The sequence below is a fragment of the Pelobates fuscus genome, chromosome 2 (genome assembly GCF_036172605.1).
Source record: "Pelobates fuscus isolate aPelFus1 chromosome 2, aPelFus1.pri, whole genome shotgun sequence".
In the NCBI taxonomy this organism is placed as follows: Eukaryota; Metazoa; Chordata; class Amphibia; order Anura; family Pelobatidae; genus Pelobates; species Pelobates fuscus.
The window spans coordinates 269,865,185-269,888,806 of record NC_086318.1 but is presented as its reverse complement, the minus strand read 5'-3'; the positions used below and the strand labels follow the sequence as shown (position 1 = coordinate 269,888,806).

The following is a 23,622-nucleotide window of genomic DNA, read 5'->3' as shown; positions in this document are numbered from 1 at the left end:
CATTGAAAGTTGGACAGTACCCATCAGAGTGTCTAAGTGAGCACCCAAAAAAATCATAGATTGAGTTGGGTGGAGGTGGCTCTTCTTGGTGTTGATCTTCCAGCCGTGGGCTTGCAGAAACTGAATGCTGGTAATAGCTTGAGAGGTCAATGAATCTTCATTGTTTCCTATGATCAGGATGTCGTCCAAATAATGGTAGATAGCGATATTCTGTTTTCTCAGTTCTGCAATCAGAACTACCAATACTTTTGTGAACGTCTTCGGGGCTGTGCTTAGTTCAAACGGGAGGGCTCTGAACTGGAAATGACCTTCTTCCACAGCAAACCTCAGGAACCTTTTATGGGATTGGCAATGGGTATGTGAAAGTAGGCGTCTAACAGATCTATAGACAACATCCATTGGTTGTGTGACACTACTTTTATTATAGACTGTAGGGATTCCATCTTGAATATGCAAATGTGTAGATGCTTGTTTAATCTGTGCAGATCCAGAATGGGTCTCCATCCTCCTGAGGGTTTTTTTTGTTAAGAAGATGTGAGAGTAAAACCCTTGAGTTCTTTCATCTGCTGGCACTTTTATGATGATCTTATCTGCCTGTAAGGATAGAATAAAGTTTTGTAGGGCCATGCGCTTCTCTTTGTCCCCTGGCCACTTTGTGAGATTTAAGGACCCATTGGGAGGATGCTTGTAGAATTCTAGAAGGTATCCTCTCCGAATAATATCTAGCACCCAACTGTTACTTGTGGATTCTTCCCATACGGGTAAATATTGAAGAAGACAAGCCCCAATTCCTTCGGATTTGGGAATTATATAGTCATAAATTCCTAGGGTTCTTGGAGGAAGAAGCACCTCGCGACTTGCCTCCTCTTCCTCCAGATTGGGCTCCTCTACCAGGTTGAAATCTGGAATATTCTCTACCCGGCTTGTATAATCTACTATCTCGAAAGGAATGGTACTCTTTTCGGGCATGAAATTACCCTTTATATTTCCTCTTGTGGTAGAAAGGCCTTATTACCTTTGGCCGCCCTCTTTATACATTCGTCTAAGTTCTTACCAAACAACATATTCCTGTGGAATGGTAAGGAACATAAACTATTCTTGGAGGAAGCATCGGCTGCCCAAGATCTGAGCCAGAGCGCTCATCTGGAGGAAATTGAAAAGGAAATATTTCTAGCAAGATTTCTTACTAGATCCACTGCCGCTTCGGACGAAAAATTATTAGCTAAACGCATATCTCTTAGGCCATCCACAATGGAGGAACGGCTTCTGCCACTCCTGATGTCCTCCTCCAGTAGCCATACCTTCATAGCTCTTGTAACTGACGTGAGAGCAACGGCAGGATGGAGACTCGTGCCTGAGGCTACATAGGACTTGGAAAGGTAGTACTCCATTTTCCGATCCATCGGATCCCTGAAGGAACCTGCATCATCCACAGGTAGGGTAGTGTGTTTGGCTAACCTGACAACTGCAGCATCAACCTTGGGTGCAATATCCCATGCTTCTGCATCGTTGGGCTCAAACGGTTATAACCTGGAGAATTTCCCTTTGGCAGATGATCTCCTATCAGATCTGGACCATTCCTCCTTAATAAGATCACTGATTGTGTCATGCACCGGGAAAGCCGCTCTTTTTCTCCTAAGATCAGAGAAATAGCGATTAGAAGTAGATGGTTCCTCTTCTGAGGGTTCCTTTAAAGTGAGGGTTTTTCTAACCCGGGCAATTAAATGATCCACTTCTGCTGGTACCAGGAAGTCTGGATCTGTCATAACATCCTCCTCCGAGGAAAAAGCTAGGTCTCTCAGCGAAGCTGAATCCATAAACTCATCTTCTGAGTTTCCTGGAGAAAAATCTGAGGGCTCAGAATATCTAGGTCGCTTGTGGGTCTTTCACACCTCTCTGATGCCCTGGGCAACTCCATGCTTTATAAGTTGCATAATGTCGGTGTTGGATGAGATGGTCCTGCAGCTGCTGAGAGACAATCTGAACAGAGATGTTTCCCTTCTATGGCTCTGTTGTCACAGGATATGCATAGTGTCCTTTTGGGCAACTTTCCTTTGGACGATCCTGGAGTATTTCTACTTTTAGCACCACAATAAACAAAACATGCTTTTGAGTACATTCCCACTCTTTTTTTTTTTTTTCTTTTTTTTCTTTTTTTTTATGAAAAGGATGGCTTACCTATATTGCTTAGATTGAGACCTATTATGATGAGATGAATCCGATTCCCTGGATCTTGAACCAGAATCCATCTGGAAATAATTTATGGAACAGATTAACTTAAACCAAGAAGAGTAAGGATAAGAAAAAAGAAATAATAAGGAATAAACTTACTTTTTGTCCCAGAAAAGAAAGGAACCTGGAAAAGGTGAAGAACCGACAGTTCTGTTGAAGCTCTATGGTACAAGAATACTTCTTCTGTAGGAAATAATCAGCCTTGCAATAAATGAGGTTTGGCGCTTTAAAAGGGGGTCTGACTTCACTGCGCATGCGCAAATAACCAAAAAAACGTGTGAACAGCTTAAATGGTTTAAATTACACGAACGGTTTTAGTGCGCGAACGCGCCTTGTTCACGCGCTCATTCGTCTAATGCCGCGCGAACGCTCAGAAATAGCCGAACGCCGTGCAGGCGCCCTGGAACTCTTGAACGCCGGGCAGGCGCCCTGGAACTCCCGAACGCCGTGCAGGCGCCCTGGAACTCCCGAACGCCGTGCAGGCGCCCTGGAACTCCCGAACACCGTGCGGGCCCTGGAACCTCTGAACGCCGTGCGGGTGCCATGAAGCCTCTGCAGGCAGCCAGAAACTCCCTAGGTATGGGAGAAGCAAAAAAACTTACCGGGTAAATGATCCTGGCGGTAAGTTTGAATCCATATCAGGCTCTTACATTGTTTCTGGTGGGAAGATTCCAATCATATAACCAGTTCAATTAGGAATGTAAATGTTCCTTTGCTTGCTACCCCTGGGGTCATTGCAAGGTAATAGAAAGGAAAAAACCCCGGTCACTAAAGGGGTTTTCTTCAGGGGGACACCTTTGCTCAGGGCCGTGTACTGGAGACTTCCCAAGGGGTGGAGGAACTAATCCTCAGGTAAGCCATAAAATAAAATTTATGGTCCTAAAGACCAACATGTCCTAGGGATAGGACAGGAAAAAAAAGACTGGGGAAGGAGGGGTAGGAGGTGGTATTTATACGGCTTAATTATTATTCCTGTCCAATGGGGATAGTGTGGAGCTACCCAATGTTGTGCTGCCATATATATGGCAAGGAAAACAAAATAAAAAAACACAGATTTGCCCCATGCAGATGACAGACTTGTAATTTTTAGGGAAAATTATCTTTTTAAAAGTGTATACTATGTTGCTGGTTAAAAAACAAATACAAGAAAAAGTTACCTGCGCTCTCTCCTTAATCCCTATGTATATTTAGGGCAGGACTTCTCTTTTTGTATTTAAAAAATAAATACATTTGAGCAAATGTTTTTCACAACGCAACATTTTAAACTCATTCATTTTTGCCATATCACTTTTCTTCAACCTAAATAATTATGCATAGGCAACATACAATCAACACTTATAAATTATAAAATGCCTACATATTCTGAAAATTGTATTACATTACTTACCGTGGTGATAGTTTTTCATGATATGAGTTGCTGTTATTACTTTCATAATCTTTATGTTGCTCCAATTTATAAGGCGGAGTTTCACAAATGTCCTTTTTACTCACCACTTCTTCTGTATAATTTTCTGAATAATTTACTGAAAATAAGAAAAGAAAACCGAGTGAGTTAATAATGACACATTACATGTTTTTACATTTAAAGTGCTAACAATGGCTTTTTATCCAAGGAGAAATGTGGTTATCATAACGGGGCTTGGAGCCAATGTCATTAATCACTACAGTAAATTCAAGTAGGGAACATGCATTTCCCTAAGGGACACCCAACATGCATTTTACAGGGATGGTGCTGCCGCAGAGACCAAAATGTATGCATAATACAGATAATGGAACAGCACACGCACAAAATACGGAAAATGTATTCATAATTACCGTAATTTTATTTTCCTGGATATTATTCATGACAGCATTTAACATATGGGTTTAGCTCCTCCCCCTAATCCTCAGGACAAGAAACACAAATAATTAAGCATACCTTCCCCTGTCTAACCGGATAAATGATTGTCTGGTCGAGGTCTGGAGGCTCAATCCTGGGGAACACATGCTCCAGATGCCAGGAGGACTACCCACCATGGCTCCCAGGGGTTCCCAACTCGTGCAGAGAAAGGGCTACATGTGCCTAGGCTTCCTGTGGAAGGAGGCTGACCTCCACAGGGTGAAGATCATAGCAGCATGATCAGGTGAGCATAAAGAAAAACTGTAACCCTTAGAAAATCAGAGAGAAAAAAATAAAAATAACAACTGTCCTAGGGCTATGAGGACAGGAAAAAGACTGAGTTGTGATGGCTGATGGGGTTCCTATTATACCAGGGGAAGGTATTATTAATTGTTTGCGTTTTTTGTCCTGAGGGTTAGGGGGAGGAGCTAAACCCATATGTTAAATGCTGCCATGATTAGACAGGAAATATAGTTTTACATTTTATGGCTACTTAAAATCACCTATTTCAGGAAACAAATATGGGGATTCAGTACCACCATATGGCCATATTGTGTTAAGCCCACCACTACTTCACAGGACCCCTAATATCAATGGGTCCTGTGTTCACCTCCAAAGGGGCATCTGAAGCTGGGGGTGGGAGGGCAGGAATCTGGTCTGGACTCCAAACTTGCATATTAAAGACAAAAAGGGAATTGGGGGCAATTAATTTGGAATAATCTATATGCGTGTTGCTACCTGAGGGTAATTGTCTGCCTGACTGCCTGTAACTGAAGGCATGACTGTCTGGCTGTAACTGTGTATCACTGTCCTCCTGAGGGCGTGTGTGTGTGTGACTGTCTGACTGCAACTTTGAATGTGTGATTGCATGAAACTATATGTGTGTGACTGTCTGCCTGTATCAGTGTGTGACTGCCTGTAACTGTGTGTGTGTGACAGCCTGTAACTGAGTACCTGTGTGTATAACTGAATACCTGTAACTGTGTGTGACTATGTGCCTGTAGCTGCATGCATGTGGCTTTACCTGACAGTGCATATTTATAACTGTGCGCATATGACTGTGGGACTGTGTGCATGTGATTCTACAAAATTTCACACATGTGCCTACATGCGTGTTTTTATTAGAATTAAATAACCATCACAAACAGCCAATAAACACAGCACAAATATCACACACAGCCAATACACATACACATGACACACACTGTCAATATACTTTTTACAAATATTGCACACAGCCATCACGCCTAACACAGACAACACACATCATATTATTATTAGAGCAGATCTGTTATACAACATGCACATTACTCTGTATTATAGTTGGGGAGCTCTGTGATACAATAATATGCACATTGGAGGGCGTTGTATTGTTGTGGAAGTCTGTGACATACTCATTGTAACGGACCGTTTTGCACACAAGGTTAAAAACCGTTTAGGCGATATTCCCCTTTCCAGATGCACCGACAGCTACTGTAAGCACCAATCTCCCGAACTGCAAACTACACAAATTCACCAACTCCCGAACAGTAAACACACGAATACTGGAAACAGCCAAACAGGAAAAGCAAAAAATCAGCTTACACTCCTGGCAATAAGCATACAATCCAATTCCCCCAATAACGAGACGACACTTCATTTTGAGGGTAAAGCAGGAACTCATTTACTGGGGCTACCTGCCTGGCTTTTATGCAGGTCTCCAACCTGGTGGACAATCCCCAAGGGGACCAGATGGGAAACTGGGAAACATATTGGACATTGACCAATCACAGACCTACACCTTTAAACACTCCCACAATGCATCACAATCCCTCCTCTCTGTCCTGGAGGTAATTGGGAAGTAATCCAATTATATCCAAGGACAGAGGCAAAACTCCATTAGCCACATGGCAGACAAAGGACAATAAAATACATAACATTACATACTGTTACATTTATCACATAGAACATACACATTCTACCTATCCCCAGATAGGTTAGATCTGAGCGCACATTATTACCGGATGGCGCTCAGATCACATACATACAGTTCAATTGCCATGGAGCCAAAGTCTTTCATACAGTCTTTCAGTATACGGCTGGGCTCCATGGCATAGCTATCTGGGGTAGCATGGCTTTAACAGTCCGCAGAAAGGCACAAATTTTTCTGCAGAGAAAATAAAAGGATTTAACTGCCGGGCCATAGTCTAAAGGGAGCAGGCGAGCAACCAGGCTCCTCCAGTGGACAGTGGCGAGGCTGATTTCGCCACACTCATACACTGCACATTACTGTAAATGGCATTGTTGTGGAGGTCTGTAATAAACTTGTGCACACCACATAGTACTGTGAGGATATTATTTTGCTGTGGAGGTTGTGACGAGACCAATCTCGCCACATTGCATTGGAGGAGCCTGGTTGCCTGCCTGTTGCCTCTGGACTATGGCCCCATGTTAAAAAGCTTGACTTTCCCCTGCAAAGACACGAAAGCCGGGTCATTCGGTAGAAGGGGGCTTTCCGAATAGGAAAAACTATACGAATAGGTTTACACTCCTAGCAGTCAAACTGGAACAGCATACAATAAGTCCCCCCAAAAACGAGACAAGGCTCCGTTTTGAGGGTCAAGCAGGAACAGACAGAGCTGTGGGTTTATTGTTCATATATACATATTAGTACCACCCACAGGGTTTTGGAAACCAACCAATAAACACGTACAATACACTAAGACACTCCCACACAAAATCCTCCCCTCTGCCTGTGATACAATTACCTTACACAATGGGTAATGTAATTATCACAGGCAGAGAAAACTTACATTTTTACTTACCGTAAATTTATTTTTCCTGAAGATTAGAGGCAGTGCTTTTACCAATGGGATTTCTAATCTGGAGGGAAAAAACAGGCAGGCAATTCTCCAAATTTTTAACACGCTCCCCCTAATTAAATCCTTTCCGTTAAATAGCATCTCATCTTGAACATACCTAGAAAATTCACAAGCAAAATACCTGCAAAACAATGAGTTTATTAGAAAAAAGGGGGGGGAAATATAGCACTGCCTCTAATCTTCAGGAAAAATAAATTTACGGTAAGTAAAAATTTATGTTTTTCCCTTCAGATTAGAGGCAGTGCTTTTACCAATGGGATATGACAAAGCAATTCCTGAGGGGTGGGTTTTATTTCACCACTGCTTGAAGCACCTTACGCCCAAAAGCTGCATCCTCCGAGGCCAGTATGTCTAACCTGTAGTGTTGTAGTGTCTTGAGAACGTATGCAGTGAGGACCAAGTAGCCGCTGCACAAATCTGAGAAGGTGAAGCTGCTGCTCGCAGAGCCCATGACGTAGAAACAGCTCTAGTAGAATGGGCCTTTATAGGGCCTGCAATTTCCGCGCCACTTGTGGAATATGCCAAAAGAATACAATCCTTCAGCCATCTAGCCAGCGAACTCTTTGAAGCCTTCATACCCTTCCTTGTGCCATTGAACAAGACAAAAATACTGTTTTCCTTCCTAAAGGATTCCGTAGCTTTAAGATATTGCATAAGACATCTCTTCACGTCTATGCAGTGAAATTTACTTTCCAAGGCGTTAGAAGGATTCTGACAAAAAGTAGGCAACACAACTTCTTGGTTGATGTTAGAAGCAGTCAAAACCTTAGGGATGAACGATGGGTCGAGCTTTAAAACCACCTTGTCTTGATGAAAAACCAAAAAAGGAAAATTTGCCCGAAGAGCTTGGATCTCACCCACTCTCTTGGCTGATGTGATTGCCACCAAAAAAACGTTTTTTTAACGAAACCATCTTCAGGGACGCACTCTCTATTGGTTCAAAGGGTGGCTCACAAAGAGCGGAAAGGACTAAGTTTAGATCCCAGGGAGGACAGGTTTCCCAACATTGGGAACCAAACGGGTCAGAGCTCTGAAGAACCTTGATATCAGAATGTTTGAGGCTAAACATATGAAAGAAAAGAAACTGATAGCAGAAACTTGTAATTTCAACAAAGCAGGTTTTAAACCTTTTGCAAATCCCATCTGAAGGAAACTGAGAAACTTCTGGATGGATGCGGAAACAGGGTTGACTTTAAACCTACAACACCACTGACAACATTTCTTCCAAATCCTAGAGTAGATTTTAGACGTAGATTCCTTGTTAGTAACTAATAAAATTTTTAGAACCTCAGGATCTAGACCTTTACTCTCTTTACTCGTCAACTGGTATCTCCGAAGGGTTGTAAGAGGCACCATGGCGTGTTCTAAAACTTCTTCTGATAGAGGAAGCTTCCAAAAAGTGGCCCCTGGAACATTTAGAAGAACCGAGAACCAACTTCGTCTTGGCCACCAGGGAATGATTAAGATAATCCTTACTTTTTCCAACTTGATATTTTGAAGTATTCTGGGAATAAGAACTACTGGTGGGAAGATATATGCAAGGTTGAACTTCCACGGTACTGACAGAGCATCTATGATATCCAGATTGTCTGCTGGAATCAGAGATGCAAAACGTTGTGTCTTCCTGTTTGTCCTGGAGGCCATCAGGTCTACACTGTGTGCAGAGTTATTAGGCAAATTAGTATTTTGACCACATCATCCTCTTTATGCATGTTGTCTTACTCCAAGCTGTATAGGCTCGAAAGCCTACTACCAATTAAGCATATTAGGTGATGTGCATCTCTGTAATGAGAAGGGGTGTGGTCTAATGACATCAACACCCTATATCAGGTGTGCATAATTATTAGGCAACTTCCTTTCCTTTGGCAAAATGGGTCAAAAGAAGGACTTGACAGGCTCAGAAAAGTCAAAAATAGTGAGATATCTTGCAGAGGGATGCAGCACTCTTAAAATTGCAAAGCTTCTGAAGCGTGATCATCGAACAATCAAGCGTTTCATTCAAAATAGTCAACAGGGTCGCAAGAGAAACCAAGGCACAAAATAACTGCTCATGAACTGAGAAAAGTCAAGCGTGCAGCTGCCAAGATGCCACTTGCCACCAGTTTGGCCATATTTCAGAGCTGCAACATCACTGGAGTGCCCGAAAGCACAAGGTGTGCAATACTCAGAGACATGGCCAAGGTAAGGAAGGCTGAAAGACGACCACCACTGAACAAGACACACAAGCTGAAACGTCAAGACTGGGCCAAGAAATATCTCAAGACTGATTTTTCTAAGGTTTTATGGACTGATGAAATGAGAGTGAGTCTTGATGGGCCAGATGGATGGATTGGTAAAGGGCAGAGAGCTCCAGTCCGACTCAGACGCCAGCAAGGTGGAGGTGGAGTACTGGTTTGGGCTGGTATCATCAAAGATGAGCTTGTGGGGCCTTTTCGGGTTGAGGATGGAGTCAAGCTCAACTCCCAGTTTCTGGAAGACACCTTCTTCAAGCAGTGGTACAGGAAGAAGTCTGCATACTTCAAGAAAAACATGATTTTCATGCAGGACAATGCTCCATCACACGCGTCCAAGTACTCCACAGCGTGGCTGGCAAGAAAGGGTATAAAAGAAGAAAATCTAATGACATGGCCTCCTTGTTCACCTGATCTGAAACCCATTGAGAACCTGTGGTCCATCATCAAATGTGAGATTTACAAGGAGGGAAAACAGTACACCTCTCTGAACAGTGTCTGGGAGGCTGTGGTTGCTGCTGCACGCAATGTTGATGGTGAACAGATCAAAACACTGACAGAATCCATGGATGGCAGGCTTTTGAGTGTCCTTGCAAAGAAAGGTGGCTATATTGGTCACTGATTTGTTTTTGTTATGTTTTTGAATGTCAGAAATGTATATTTGTGAATGTTGAGATGTTATATTGGTTTCACTGGTAAAAATAAATAATTGAAATGGGTATATATTTGTTTTTTGTTAAGTTGCCTAATAATTATGCACATTAATAGTCACCTGCACTCACAGATATCCCCCTAAAATAGCTATAACTAAAAACAAACTAAAAACTACTTCCAAAAATATTCAGCTTTGATATTAATGAGTGTTTTGGGTTCATTGAGAACATGGTTGTTGTTCAATAATAAAATTAATCCTCAAAAATACAACTTGCCTAATAATTCTGCACTCCCTGTATATCCGGACAACTGAAGCGGTCTGTAATGAGCTTGAAAATTCTGCATGACAGGGACCAATCTGTTTGCTTTAAATGATGACGGCTCAGGGCGTCTGCTAACACGTTGAATTTTCCTAAGATGTGAACCGCTGAGATCGATAGAAGGTGAACTTCTGACCACAGCATGATCTTTGAACATAGACTTTCCAACTTTGTCGATCTTGTACCTCATTGTTTGTTCAAAAACGCCACTGTCGTTCGATTGTCTGAACGAATCTGAATATGCTGATCTTTGATGAGGAACTGAAATGCCAAGAGCGCCATCCATACGGCCTTCAATTCCTTGAGGAATTTCTCGTATCCTTCTCTTGCCAACACCCATGCTTCTTTAAGTCCCCCAAATGGGCCCCCCAGCCTAGTGCAGAGGCATCTGTAGTTATTATTCTGAAGGACTTCATTTGGAATGAAAGACCTGCTTGCAGGAATCGAGAAGAGGTCCACCAATGCAGACTCCTCAATGTTAGATTGTTGAACTTCATCAGCCCTTCCAGGCCGTCTGTCTGTCGATTCCAGACTTGCAGAATGTTTCTCTGAAGAGGCCTCATTCTGGCTTTTGCCCAACTGACTGCCAGGATTGAAGCTGTAAACAGACCCAGTAAACTCATTGCTTCTCTGATTGAAAAAACACCTTTTTCCCTGAGGTTCTGGATTAATAGATTGATCTTTAGCTTCTTCTCTTCTGGCAGGAAAATCTTCATAGTGATTGAGTCCAAATTTAGACCCAAGAACTGAATCCTTTGAACCGACACTAATTCCGATTTGTTGAAATGTATTAGCCAGCCATGCGTTTGAAGAGTTTGTATAGCTGTACAAAGGTCTACTTTTAGCTGATTTTGTGACTCTGCAATCAACAGCTAGTCGTCCAAATAAGGGATGACATAAATCCCCAAACCTCTTAGAAATGCTGAGACGACTACTAGAAGCTTTGTGAATACCCTGGGTGCAGATAACAGGCCGAATGGCAGGGCCCTGAATTGGTAATGTCTGGTTATCGATTGGATGCACACCGCAAATCTTAGATGCCTTTTGCTGGATTCTGCTATGGGCACATGAAGATAGGCGTCTTTTAAATCCAGGGACGCAAACCAATTTTTCGGTTGAATAAGAAGAGCAGTTGATTTTATTGTTTCCATCCGGAACTTCTTTTTTATAATACAACTGTTTACGGTTTTTAGGTCTAAAATAGGTCTGAACGAGCCATCTGGTTTTGGCACCAAAAATAGCCTTGAAGACGTGCCTTGATATCTTTCCCTTAGAGGACCCTCTTCCACAACTCTCTTCTGTAGAGACTTGATACTTCTTGCATCAGAGTAAATTCCATTTCTTGAGAATGAACCTTGGAACATAAGAACATTTTCTTTGGGGTATTTGACAATTCCAGAGCGTACCCGCCCCTTATTACTGAGAGAACCCAGCGATCTGAAGTTGTCCTTTTCCAGTGATTTAGGAAGTGCCTCAACCTTCCTCCCACTGGCCTGGCGTCATAATCTTTTATTTCTCTTGTCCGTGAATCTTTCTTTCTTCCTATAATCGAAAACCCTTTTTTGTTGACCCCTGTAGTTGTTCCTGCGAAAGGAACTTCTAAATGAGGGATGAGTCTCCGATTTACGGTTCCAAAACTGCTTCCTATGGGATTCCGGCAAAGCCTTCCTTCCTTACTTCATCTGTTTTAACAGATCATGCAATTTAGAGCCAAACAGTCTTCCCGGTTCAAAGGCTAATTCACATAATGAATTTTTAGATGCTGCGTCAGCTGACCATCTTCTAAGCCAAAGAGCTCTTCTAGTAACTGTTGATAGACCCAAATTCTTGGCAGATAGTTTCAGGCTTTCCAAAGAGGCATCTACTAAAAAATCAGCTGCCAATTTTACATTTTTTAACAGCTTTACTGGATCTTCCTTTGATTCTCCCGTATAGATCTTCTCTAGCACTTCCAGCCAAAGTTTTTGGGCCTTGGCCACGGATGTTCCAGTAATCAGAGCTCTTGCTTGGGCCGCTGAGGAGACAAACATCTTCTTTAAGGATGAGTCCATGCATTTTTCCATGACATCCTTTAGACCACTCGAGTCCCCAATAGGTAAGGTAATGTAGTCTTTTTTCCTATTTGTGCAATAGGAACGTCCACTACAGGGACCGTATCCAGCTTACAGTCCTGGTCCGCTTGTATGGAAAAAAGTGTTTTAAAATGCTTTGAAATAAAAGGTTTGTGGCTTGGAAACTTCAATTCTTTTAAAATCAACTCCTTAAGCTGTGGGTGAAAAGGGTACACTTTAGACTTTTTTCCTGATTCCCCATTCTCAAAAATGCACTGCACTTCTTTTATAAGTTTCCCAATAGCTTCTTCTGGAAATGCAAATTCCTCATCCGATGAGTCACTACCGGAATCTTCGCCAGAATCAGAACCACAAGTACCTGAACTCGTATCTGAATCTTCCCACGATCTCTGTCTTTTCTTTGAATGTTTCACTATCTGTGAATCCTGGGCAACTGAAGCCTGGGCTGTCTGCATAGCTGCCGACTGCATATCCACAAAAGTTTGCTGCATACTCTGTTGTAACCAGCTGAGAAATGTGGACAATTCTGCTATTTTCGCTTCCTCTGAAGCTTCTTTAGAACCTAGTGAGCAAAGCTTCTTTTTATAGCCATCTGGCATAGGTTGGCAACACACAAAGCAACTTAAATGCTTGGCTTTTGATGTACATTTCCCCTTTTCTGACGATTTATCCATGTTCTCAGGATTAGACATACTGAGGAAAGACAAGAAAAGAAAGGGAAAAATTAAAATAATAAAAGAAATTTTTTTTTAGACATAATATGTTTTTTTCCCTTTATGATTCAGGCTAAAGCCATTTAAAATAAAAGCTAAGATGTCTTACCTTAAATGGCCTCTCAGTGTGTTGGAGGGCAGGTGAGAAACACACTTGCAACAGTTCTGAGAGCTCCTGGCAAACAGAGGTTGCTGCTGGTAAGTTGCTCCTTTCAGCCACTGAACCAAAAAACGCCGAGTTCAGATTTGGCGCCTGAATCCAGGTTCGCATTGCGCATGTGCATAGCGCTCTGCGAACCCCCGGTGGAACGCAACGCAACCTGTGCGTGCGTTCCACCGACAGGACCTCCCAGCCGACGCACGCCTGCGTCCTTCGTCAGACCTGCACCTGGCACGGAACGAGACGGCATATATTAAGGCAGACCACGCCGTCCGGCGTTTTAATTTCTACTTACCCGAGAAAGGAAGCAGAGCCTCCCGAGCCTCAGCCCTTCTCACCTGCTTCCTTGGAGAACCTCCTGTCTAACCTCCCCTGCCAAAGGCAGGCAAAGAACTGGGTATGTTCAAGATGAGATGCTATTTAACGTAAAGGATTTAATTAGGGGGAGGGTGTTAAAATTTGGAGAATTGCCTGCCTGTTTTTTCCCTCCAGATTAGAAATCCCATTGGTAAAAGCACTGCCTCTAATCTGAAGGGAAAATACCAGTTTTTCCACATTATTCATAGAAACATAGAAACATAGAATGTGACGGCACTTAAGAACCATTCGACCCATCTAGTCTGCCCAATTTTCTAAATACTTTCATTAGTCTCTGGCCTTATCTTATAGTTAGGATAGCCTTATGCCTATCCCACGCATGCTTAAACTCCTTTACTGTGTTAACCTCTACCACTTCAGCTGGAAGGCTATTCCATACATCCACTACCCTCTCAGTAAAGTAATACTTCCTGATATTATTTTTAAACCTTTGTCCCTCTAATTTAAGACTATGTCCTCTTGTTGTGGTAGTTTTTCTTCTTTTATATATATAGTCTCCTAATTTACTGTGTTGATTCCCTTTATGTATTTAAATGTTTCTATCATATCCCCCCTGTCTCATCTTTCCTCCAAGCTATACATGTTAAGATCATTTAACCTTTCCTGGTAAGTTTTATCCTGCAATCCATGAACCAGTTTAGTAGCCCTTCTCTGAACTCTCTCTAAGGTATCAATATCCTTCTGAAGATATGGTCTCCAGTACTGCGTACAATACTCCAAGTGACGTCTCACCAGTTTTCTGTACAATGGCATGAGCACTTCCCTCTTTCTACTGCTAATACCTCTCCCTATACAACCAAGCACTCTGCTAGCATTTCCTGCTGTTCTATTACATTGTCTGCCTACCTTTAAGTCATCAGAAATAATCCCCCCTAAATCACTTTCCTCAGATGTTGAGGTTAGGACTCTATCAAATATTCTTTACTCTGCCCTTGGGTTTTTACATCCAAGATGCATTATCTTGCACTTATCCACATTAAATGTCAGTTGCCACAACTCTGACCATTTTTCAAGTTTACCTAAATCATTAGCCATTTGGCTTATCCCTCCTGGAACATCAACCCTGTTACATATCTAGTACCATCAGCAAACAAGACATACCTTACCATCAAGACCTTCTGCAATATCACTAATAAAAATATTAAAGAGAATGGGTCCAAGTACAGATCCCTGAGGTACCCCACTGGTGACAAGCCCAAGCTTCGAATATACTCCATTGACTCCACTCAGCCACTGCCTCGCCCATTCAACAATATTGGAATCCAAACTTAAAGATTGCAGTTTATTGATAAGCCTTCTATGTACAACAGTGTCAAACGCCGTAAGCAATGTCTACTGCACCACCCTGATCTATAATTTTAGTTACCCAATCAAAAAAATCAATAAGTTAGTTTGGCATGATCTCCCTGAAGTAAACCCATGTTGTCTCTGATCTTGAAATCCATGTGTTTTTAGATGTTCAACAATCCTATCCTTTAACATGGTTTCCATCACTTTCCCCACTACTGAGGTAAGGCTTACTGGCCTATAGTTGCCCGACTCCTCCCTATTACCTTTTTTGTGAATGGGCACAACATTCGCCAACTTCCAATCTTCTGGGACTACTCCTGTTATCAATGATTGGTTAAATAAATCTGTTAATGGTTTTGCTAGTACACCACTAAGCTCTTTTAATAACTTTGGGTGTATTCCATCAGGTCCCATTGACTTATTTGTCTTTACTTTTAACAGTTGAAATAGAACCTCTTCCTCTGTAAACCCATGTGTAATAAATGACTCATTTATCCTTTTTCTTAACCGAGGTCCCTTTCCTTCATTTTCATCTGTAAATACAGAACAAAAATATTCATTGAGGCAGTCAGCTAGACCTTTATCCTCTTCTACATACCTTCCTTCTTTTGTTTTTAATCTAACTAATCCTTGTTTTACTTTTCTTTTCTCATTTATGTATCTAAAAAAGTTTTGTCCCCCTTTTTTACTGACTGTGCTATTTTCTCTTCTGTGTGTAATTTGGAAGCTCTTATAACTTGCTTAGCCTCTTTCTGCCTAATCGTATAGATCATTCTGTCTTCCTCACTCTGTTTTTTTTTTATAATTACTAAATGCTAACTTTTTGTTTTTATACTATTTTGGCCACATCTGCGGAGTACCACAGTGGTTTCTTGAATTTTTTGCTTTTGCTGACAAGCCTAATGCGATTTTCTGTTGCCTTCAGTAGTGCAACTTTTAAATAATCCCATTTCTCTTGGACGCCATTTAAATTGCTCCAGTCTGATAATGACTCCTTTACACATATTCTAATTTTAGAAAAGTCTGTTTTTCTAAAGTCTAAAACCTTTGTTTTTGTGTGGTGTGAGTCACTGTTCTTATATTAAACCACACTGATTGATGATCACTGGATCCTAAACTTTCACCTACAGTCATATCTGATACCAAATCTCCATTTGTTAACACTAAATCTAGTATGGCCTCTTTACGAGTTGGCTCCTCAACGACTTGTTTTAGAGACAATCCCAGTAGGGAGTTTAGAATATGTGATCTCCTGGCACAAGCAGCTATTTTGGTTTTCCAATTCACATCAGGAAGATTAAAGTCACCCATGATGATAACTTCCCCCTTCATTGTCATTTTAGCTATTTTCTCAACTAGTAGATTATCTAACTCTTCAATTTGTCCTGGGGGCCTATAAATCACACCTACACGAATTACTGTGTGTTTACCAAATTCTAACGTAACCCAAACGTATCTTTCACGTACAGGGCCACCCCTCCCCCTTTCCTGCCTTCCTTGTCTTTTCTATATAAAGAGTACCCTGGTATTGCTATGTCCCAGTCATTCTTCTCATTATACCATGTCTCAGTAACAGCGACTAAATCTACACTATCAGTTGCCATTATTGCCACAAGTTCATGGATCTTATTCCCTAAACTGTGAGCATTTGTAGACATGACTCTAAGCTTATCATTTTTTAACACACTTGCTACAGGCACCTTCTATCCTTGTTTTGGAGGACAATTGAATTGATGTTTAATCACCCTTTTGCCCCCCCCCCCCTCCTAGTTTAAATACATCCTAACAAAACCTCTGAGCTGCTCACTGAGAACATTTGTTCCCTTTTGAGAAAGATGCAAACCATCTTTTTTGTACAGTTTATTTCCATTCCAAACAGAGCTACCATGAGAAATAAAGCCAAATCCTTGCTCCCGACATCATTCACCAAGCCACAGGTTAAAGTCCCTAATACGCATCCGCCTGTCGTTCTGAGTGTTATGCACGGGCAGAACTTCAGAGAATGACAGTGTGGAAGCAACCTGCCGTATATCATTGGCAAAAACACTAAAAAACTTCCTTAACCTCTGAAACCTCATTGCAAGCCAAGTCATTTGTCCCTATATGGACAAGTACATCCAATTCCCCTTCCTGCTTTGCTCGCTTAACAATATTACAGATACGTCTCCTGTCTCTGTGAGCAGTAGCTCCAGGAAGACACCTCAAAAGACCACCATTGTTCATCTCTTATGATGGAATCCCCCAACAACAACTGCTTTCTATTAGGCCTCACCAAGCCTCTCTCCACAACATCACTAGCCTCAGTGCCTCTCTCCACAACACCACTAGCCTCAGTGCCTCTCTCCACAACACCACTAGCCTCCGTGCCTCTCTTCACAACACCACTAGCCTCAGTTCCTCTCTCCACAACACCACTAGCCTCAGTGCCTCTCTCCACAACACCACTAGCCTCAGTTCCTCTCTCCACAACACCACTAGACTCAGTTCCTCTCTCCACAACACCACTAGCCTCAGTGCCTCTCTCTACAACACCACTACCCTCAGTGCCTGTCTCCATAACACCATTACACTCTGAAAGTGCAGAAAATGAATTATGTAGAGCAACAGACTGTGCAATATGCCTTTTATCCACAACTCTAAGTCTACCAGATCCTACAGTGATCAATCTTCCATTCCTATTATGTCTCTGCGGCAGTGGCTTTGCAGCAGTTCCAGCCTGAGTTTGTTTACCAGAGAATTTACAAATCTCAGACTTCAAAAATACAATCTCCTGCCACAAGATAGAGAACTGTCTACAGATAAGACAACAACCAAACCTCCAAAAAGTGGAACGTGAAAAAAATGCATAGCAACTATTACACTGAACTAAGTCTGCCATTCCAATGAGGTGAATAATTTAAATCAAACTAATTTTAACTTTTTATTTATCCTCCTGAATAACTCAGATTACCTCCAGTTTATCGCCAGAATATCTCCAACCATACACACTTAGAAGCTACACTTAGATGAAGTAACCAAGCTATATTAGCCAAGCTAATGACAACAACCCTTATATACTCCTAAAATCACCACCCACTAGGAATGTTTAACACCTGGGTAGGCCTCTGCTTATTTGCAAAGAATAGCTGATTTAAATAGCAATCAATAGCAAGTAGCTACCTAATCCAATCAAATGCCTTATAATTACCAACAGGAAATCAAACCTTGTGCAATCAGTAACCTTTTCCTACAGATGAATCTTACCTGTAACAGTCAAAAAGAAAAACTCTTAGCACAAATCTTAGACAGTTGAAGCTTCTGTAAAACTCTCCAGAATATCTCCAACCACACACACTTAGAAGCGACACTTAGATGAAGCAACCAAGCTATATTCATAACTTTAAAAGTATGCATCACATTCGCATAAAACTTACATTTTTCAGAATCAGCATACTCCAAATACAAGCATACGTCAAAATCATACAAATTGGCACAGTGGTTTAAAAGATAGAGCGTAGTCCTTTGTGACCAAATGAAGCATGGCTTTTCTGCCCAAAACCAGTTCCACAGAGTCTTCTATCCTGGAGATAATTGGGAAGTAATCCAATTATCTCCAAGGACAGAGGCAAAACTCCATTGAACACATGGCAGCAAAAGACAATAAAATACATCAAAATATATAACTGTGCAGCCATTGCATAAAACAGGTACATTCAACATATCCCCAGATAGCTCAGATCTGAGCGCACATTATTACTGAATGGCGCTCATATCACACACATACAGTTCAATTGCCATGGAGCCAAAGTCTTATCCATAGTCTTTCATTATAGGAATGGGCTCCATGGCATAGCTATCTGGGGTAACACCGCTCAAACAGGGCAAGCACCGAAGGACCCGGCTTTTGTGTCTTTGCAGGGGAAAATCACGTGTTTCAACATGGGGCCATAGTCTAAAGGCAGCAGGCGGGCAACCAGGCTCCTCCAATGCACAGTGGCGAGATTGGTCTCGTCACAACATCAATTACAATTAAACTGTAAATCTCTACTCAGACATGAGTTGAACTTGAAATGAATTCAAGCAAGATAAGGACTATTTTGTTTTACAGAAAACAGATAATTTAGATACACTGTTTAATCTCTATGCAGACTTTGAGCTGAATTAGAAAATAATTTGAGGTAGATAAAGATTACTTTGTTTCACAGATATATGTATCTCTCCCAGTTAAAGGGTTACTAAAGTTATACTGTTACATATTTAGGATATGATATCTCTTTAATTTAATAGACAGCAAAGTTAGATACTTTCTGTCTCAATTGTATTTTTTTGATCAAACTTTTCTAAAAATATGGAAGACTGTGAGTAATAATCCTTAAAGCTGTTAGAAGCCTGAATAAATGTATTTGAAGGGAAAGAAAGAGGTGAAAAAAGGGGGGGGAAGGGGGATGAGGGGAAAAAAAGGAAAGGAGAGAAAAAGCAAGTTTGTTCAGATATTACTGTATCTGTTATTTTTAGTCTCATTGACTGCCTTTTTGGCCTCCTAAAAAAACATCTTCAGCAAATAAGACAGAAAAGAATAAATCAATTAATGCATTATATTCTCCAAAAGCAGACCCTAATAAATTGCAATTTCAAAGGTGATCTATATCACATCCCCCTTTGGAGGAGCTACATTTAAAAGACATAACCCTAGAAGCCTCCAATCCACCTACTGAAACCATAACAAATCAAAGTCTTACCAAAATGATGGATGACCTCTATGGGAAAATTAAAATGTATATTAATCCAAATATTTTGGAGGTAATTAACCCCTTAAGGACACATGACATGTGTGACATGTCATGATTCCCTTTTATTCCAGAAGTTTGGTCCTTAAGGGGTTAAAGAGATATCTGTCAGGAATTGTATTTGTTTATTACTGGTCCTTTAAGAAAGCATGAAAGTACACACCCTTGGTTATTTAAATTCCAATCTCCAATACCTCAGGGCACATTTGATGTGTTAATCTGACTTATTGCATCAACTTCCTTGCTAATCATTTGGATCACTCCTGGAGAGACCATGTGTTCCATCACCGGACTCCTTCTGAATCTTCTCTCCATACCCCTATATCTTGGATTACCTGGTTAACTAATTCAGACTGGCCTTGACTCTGCTTTTGGAATTTCCTTCAACACTGCTTGATCTCCTATTGAACGACCTCGGACTGGATAAAGGACATTGCTTATGGACTAACCCTATACACATCACCTAAACTTCTATTTTCAAGGACTTTTAGTTTATCTCTCTGTTTTGCTGCCACATCAGTTTGACGTGCTGAAACTGCCTCAAATTAAAAAGTGAGTGGTTCTTATTTTTTTGTTTGGCAAAAAAACATGACATCTACCCTAAACGCTAAATTACAAATAAAATCTGGAGTTTGAAAAAGTGAGTTCAGAGATTACGTTATTGCAAACACAAAATATTGCTCTTAAAAATCAAATTAAAGATATGTATAATAAATTAACAGAATATGAGGACAGATCCCGTAAATATAATATAAGAATTAAATGTATACCGGGAGATATTAAACAAGAAAATTTAACAGATTATACCATGGAATTTATTATTCAATATGTCAATCCTTCACTTTTAATGCCCTTTCCATTAGAGAGATGCCATAGAATCTTTAGATCTAGAGAAACAGAGAATTTGTCTCCCAGAGATGTAAAAGTAAGGTTTTTAACTCTTCAGTGAAAGATGAGCTAATGAAACAGATGAGAATCAATCCTAATTTAAGCAATAAGAAGTTCCAGAATCTGTTGGTTTTCCCTGATCGCTCTCTGGCAACCAGATTAAATAGAAGACGCTTTAAAGATCTAACCTATAAGCTACAGATGGGGTTTCCCCACCAAAATGATAATTTTCTATAATGGGAAGAGTTTTACTATTAAAGATCCCATAGAAGAACTCTCTAAATTAAAACATTTGGGAATAATAGATTGATGTAAATAACTTCATATAATCTGTAAAATAGAACAAAGTTTATGGAGGGGATTGAACAGTAGAAATGATGATAGACAAAATGTGAATATTTATTTTGTTGGAAATCTACCAAACAAACTTTAAATCTTATACTTCCGCAGTATTTCATAATTCATGTTGGTTATTGCTATTTTCTAAACCAGGGGTCCTCAAACTCCGGCCCCCCAGATGTTGCTGAACTACTCTCCCATGATTCTTTGAATTACATAGATAGCCAGAGAATCATGAGAGTTGTAGTTCAGCAACATCTTTGAGGACCCCTGTTCTAAACTATAATGTCACCCTTATATAAATTCTATGTTTTTAGTCACGCATACTTGTGACTCACTACGAGGATAAAATATATCACAATTAAACTTGAATAAACACTATAGCACAGATTTGTTGATAGAGTTGGGATAGAGAAATTGATAGAGAAATGGGATAAGAGAAATATAGTTGGGAAATGAAAGAGAAAGAGAGGAGAGATAAGGAAAGAAAAAAAATTATTCTTATATATTATTAGATCAGTAAACAAATTTTATGAAAAGATACAAATTAATACTTACTAAGACTCATTTATTATTAATACTAGTGTACTTTCCTTTAAGAATCTCTAGACTTACCCTGAGGAAATTAGTCTCCATATTGTCTTATATTATGTCTTATATTATGTATCACACAATTATCTATTTAATTTTCTCTCCCCCCTTCCTATACTAGTCCACCTAATCTAAGGGCCAAATGTAAGTGGATGATCGAACTCCTTACGTTTTAGGCTTAAAAATTGGCTTTAATATATGGCTTATTTCTTGGTTGCAGAAGATTAATGTAATTAACCACATTTAACTGAAAGGTGAAATAAAGCCGGTGGAGGAGAGGGATATTGAAGTAATAGAGCATTAACCCCTTAAGGACACATGACGTGTCTGACACGTCATGATTCCCTTTTATTCCAGAAGTTTGGTCCTTAAGGGGTTAAGGAAGATAGAAAAATTGATAAGCTTTATAATGTTTGAAATCTATCAAATAATTTTCAATATTAATATCCACGTAGTATTTAATAACTCATGCTTTGCCTTTGTCACTCATTAAACTATAATACTCTCTCTATATAAATTTACGTTTTAAGTTATCCACTTACTTGTTTAGCTAAAACATATCACTATTTGAATATCCTCTATAAAACTAAAAGAAAATAATGTTAATTACTTATACATGCAACTATGATCCCTAAGTAAACAAAATCACATGTTTAACAAAATAACAATGTCTCTTTTCCGACTTATATTGGATATTATTTATTTGATTTTCTTCCCCTCACTTTTATATTAGCTTAATTGACTAAGGGCTAAACACAAGCGGAGGACTGAACTCTTTACAGTCCATGTTTTTACAATGATTATGTTTTTTGTCTAATCTCCTGGCCACAGATAGCCACCAGCGACTGAGTATCCCTGAGATTCACTTTTTTTTTTGTGAATGTTTTTGAATGCTTAGACCTCTCAGGGTAACCGCCTATACTATATGTATTATCTTGTTATGGTGATGTACTGCTTGTTTATATGTTATATTGTTGTTTGTGGACATTTTGGGGGCGGGGTCTCCGGCAGAACGGAGAGGACGCGTGTGGCTGATGCAGGCATGTAGACGCTGCATGTAGCTATCCACCCGTATCGGCAAACAAGCCAGCAAAGCTACGAGATGCTATCGGAGGCTATCTGAGGTGTTTAGTGTGTTCAGTGTAACGGAGTCTTATAAGCCTGGACTTCTGCTCGAGCTCGTGCCACAGCCTGACAGCCTGATTACTCAAGGTAATGGAGTAGACATAGAGCTATCCCAGAATCACCTTGAGGAGGGGGGAGCAGGAGCAGGAGACTGTTATATAGCAGTGCTTCACTTAAGGCAAAGTTAAGGCTAAGCACCCAAAGTAAGGCAACAATCAAAGCAAACAGTAAAAAAAAATTTTTTTGTCTTAAAATGCTTTAATGGGATACCAAATGATCTAAAGTGGCCCAAAGGTGAAATAAGTGATTCAGAGTGAAACAAAGTATATAAAATTAACTAAAGCGGCACAGAGTGAAAATAAACGATACAACGTGATGCAAAGAGACGCAGAGCGATACCAGTGATACAAACTGATCTAAAGAGATACAAAGTATTTCAAATTGCCTCTAAGCAAACTCAAAGAGTTTTAAAGCAACAGGAAGGATTTAAGAACTCTAAAGTGTTATATATTAGGCTGCAAGTGCTTTAAATGGTTAATAAGAGCTTCTGAACGCTGCAAGGCATTGCAAAGTATTGTAAATTGCTTCAAATTGTTTTAAGTCTTTGGGAAAGATCTAAAGTAAATAAATAAGTGAATTAAAAGGTGATCCAAATTGCAGCTGAAGCAATGATAAAGTGATATAAAGGAGACAGAGCAACATAAAATTATTTTAAAAAAACAAAGCGTTCTGAGGTGTTGTGAAGAGATTGAGGAGAGGAAAGGAGTGAACAGTGAATTAAACTTACTAGATTAAAACTACATATTATATTGAAGCAGTGCAAGACATCAAGAACAAGAAAAGGAGAAGAAAGAGGAAAGAGAAAGAAGGGAAAGGAAGAGAAAAGAAAGGCAAATATATTTTCCCCCTTTTTAGCACCTCAACACTGTATCAACTTATAACATTTAATATAGTTTTTCAGCACTACCTACACGGACACCAATGGCGCCGCCGAAGGCACAGAGACAACATGAGTTCTTTAAAACAAATAAGAAAGACAGAGGAAGAACAGAGCGGGATGCTGGAGGCAGTGCGAGATCTCCCTCATATCACTCTGAAGCAGGATCTGATACAGATTCTACAC

At 40.3% G+C, this 23,622-nt stretch overlaps 1 protein-coding gene across 1 annotated transcript in view; it reads right to left on the bottom strand.

Annotated features, from left to right (window-relative positions):
- Positions 1 to 23,622, bottom strand: part of PCNX2 (pecanex 2) — a 3,673,975-nt gene that overhangs the window by 3,208,580 nt on the left and 441,773 nt on the right. Inside the window, exon 5 of the mRNA XM_063443387.1 lies at positions 3,620 to 3,755. Within this exon, the coding sequence (XP_063299457.1) occupies positions 3,620 to 3,755 (136 nt within the window). The remainder of the gene's footprint in view (positions 1 to 3,619; positions 3,756 to 23,622) is intronic.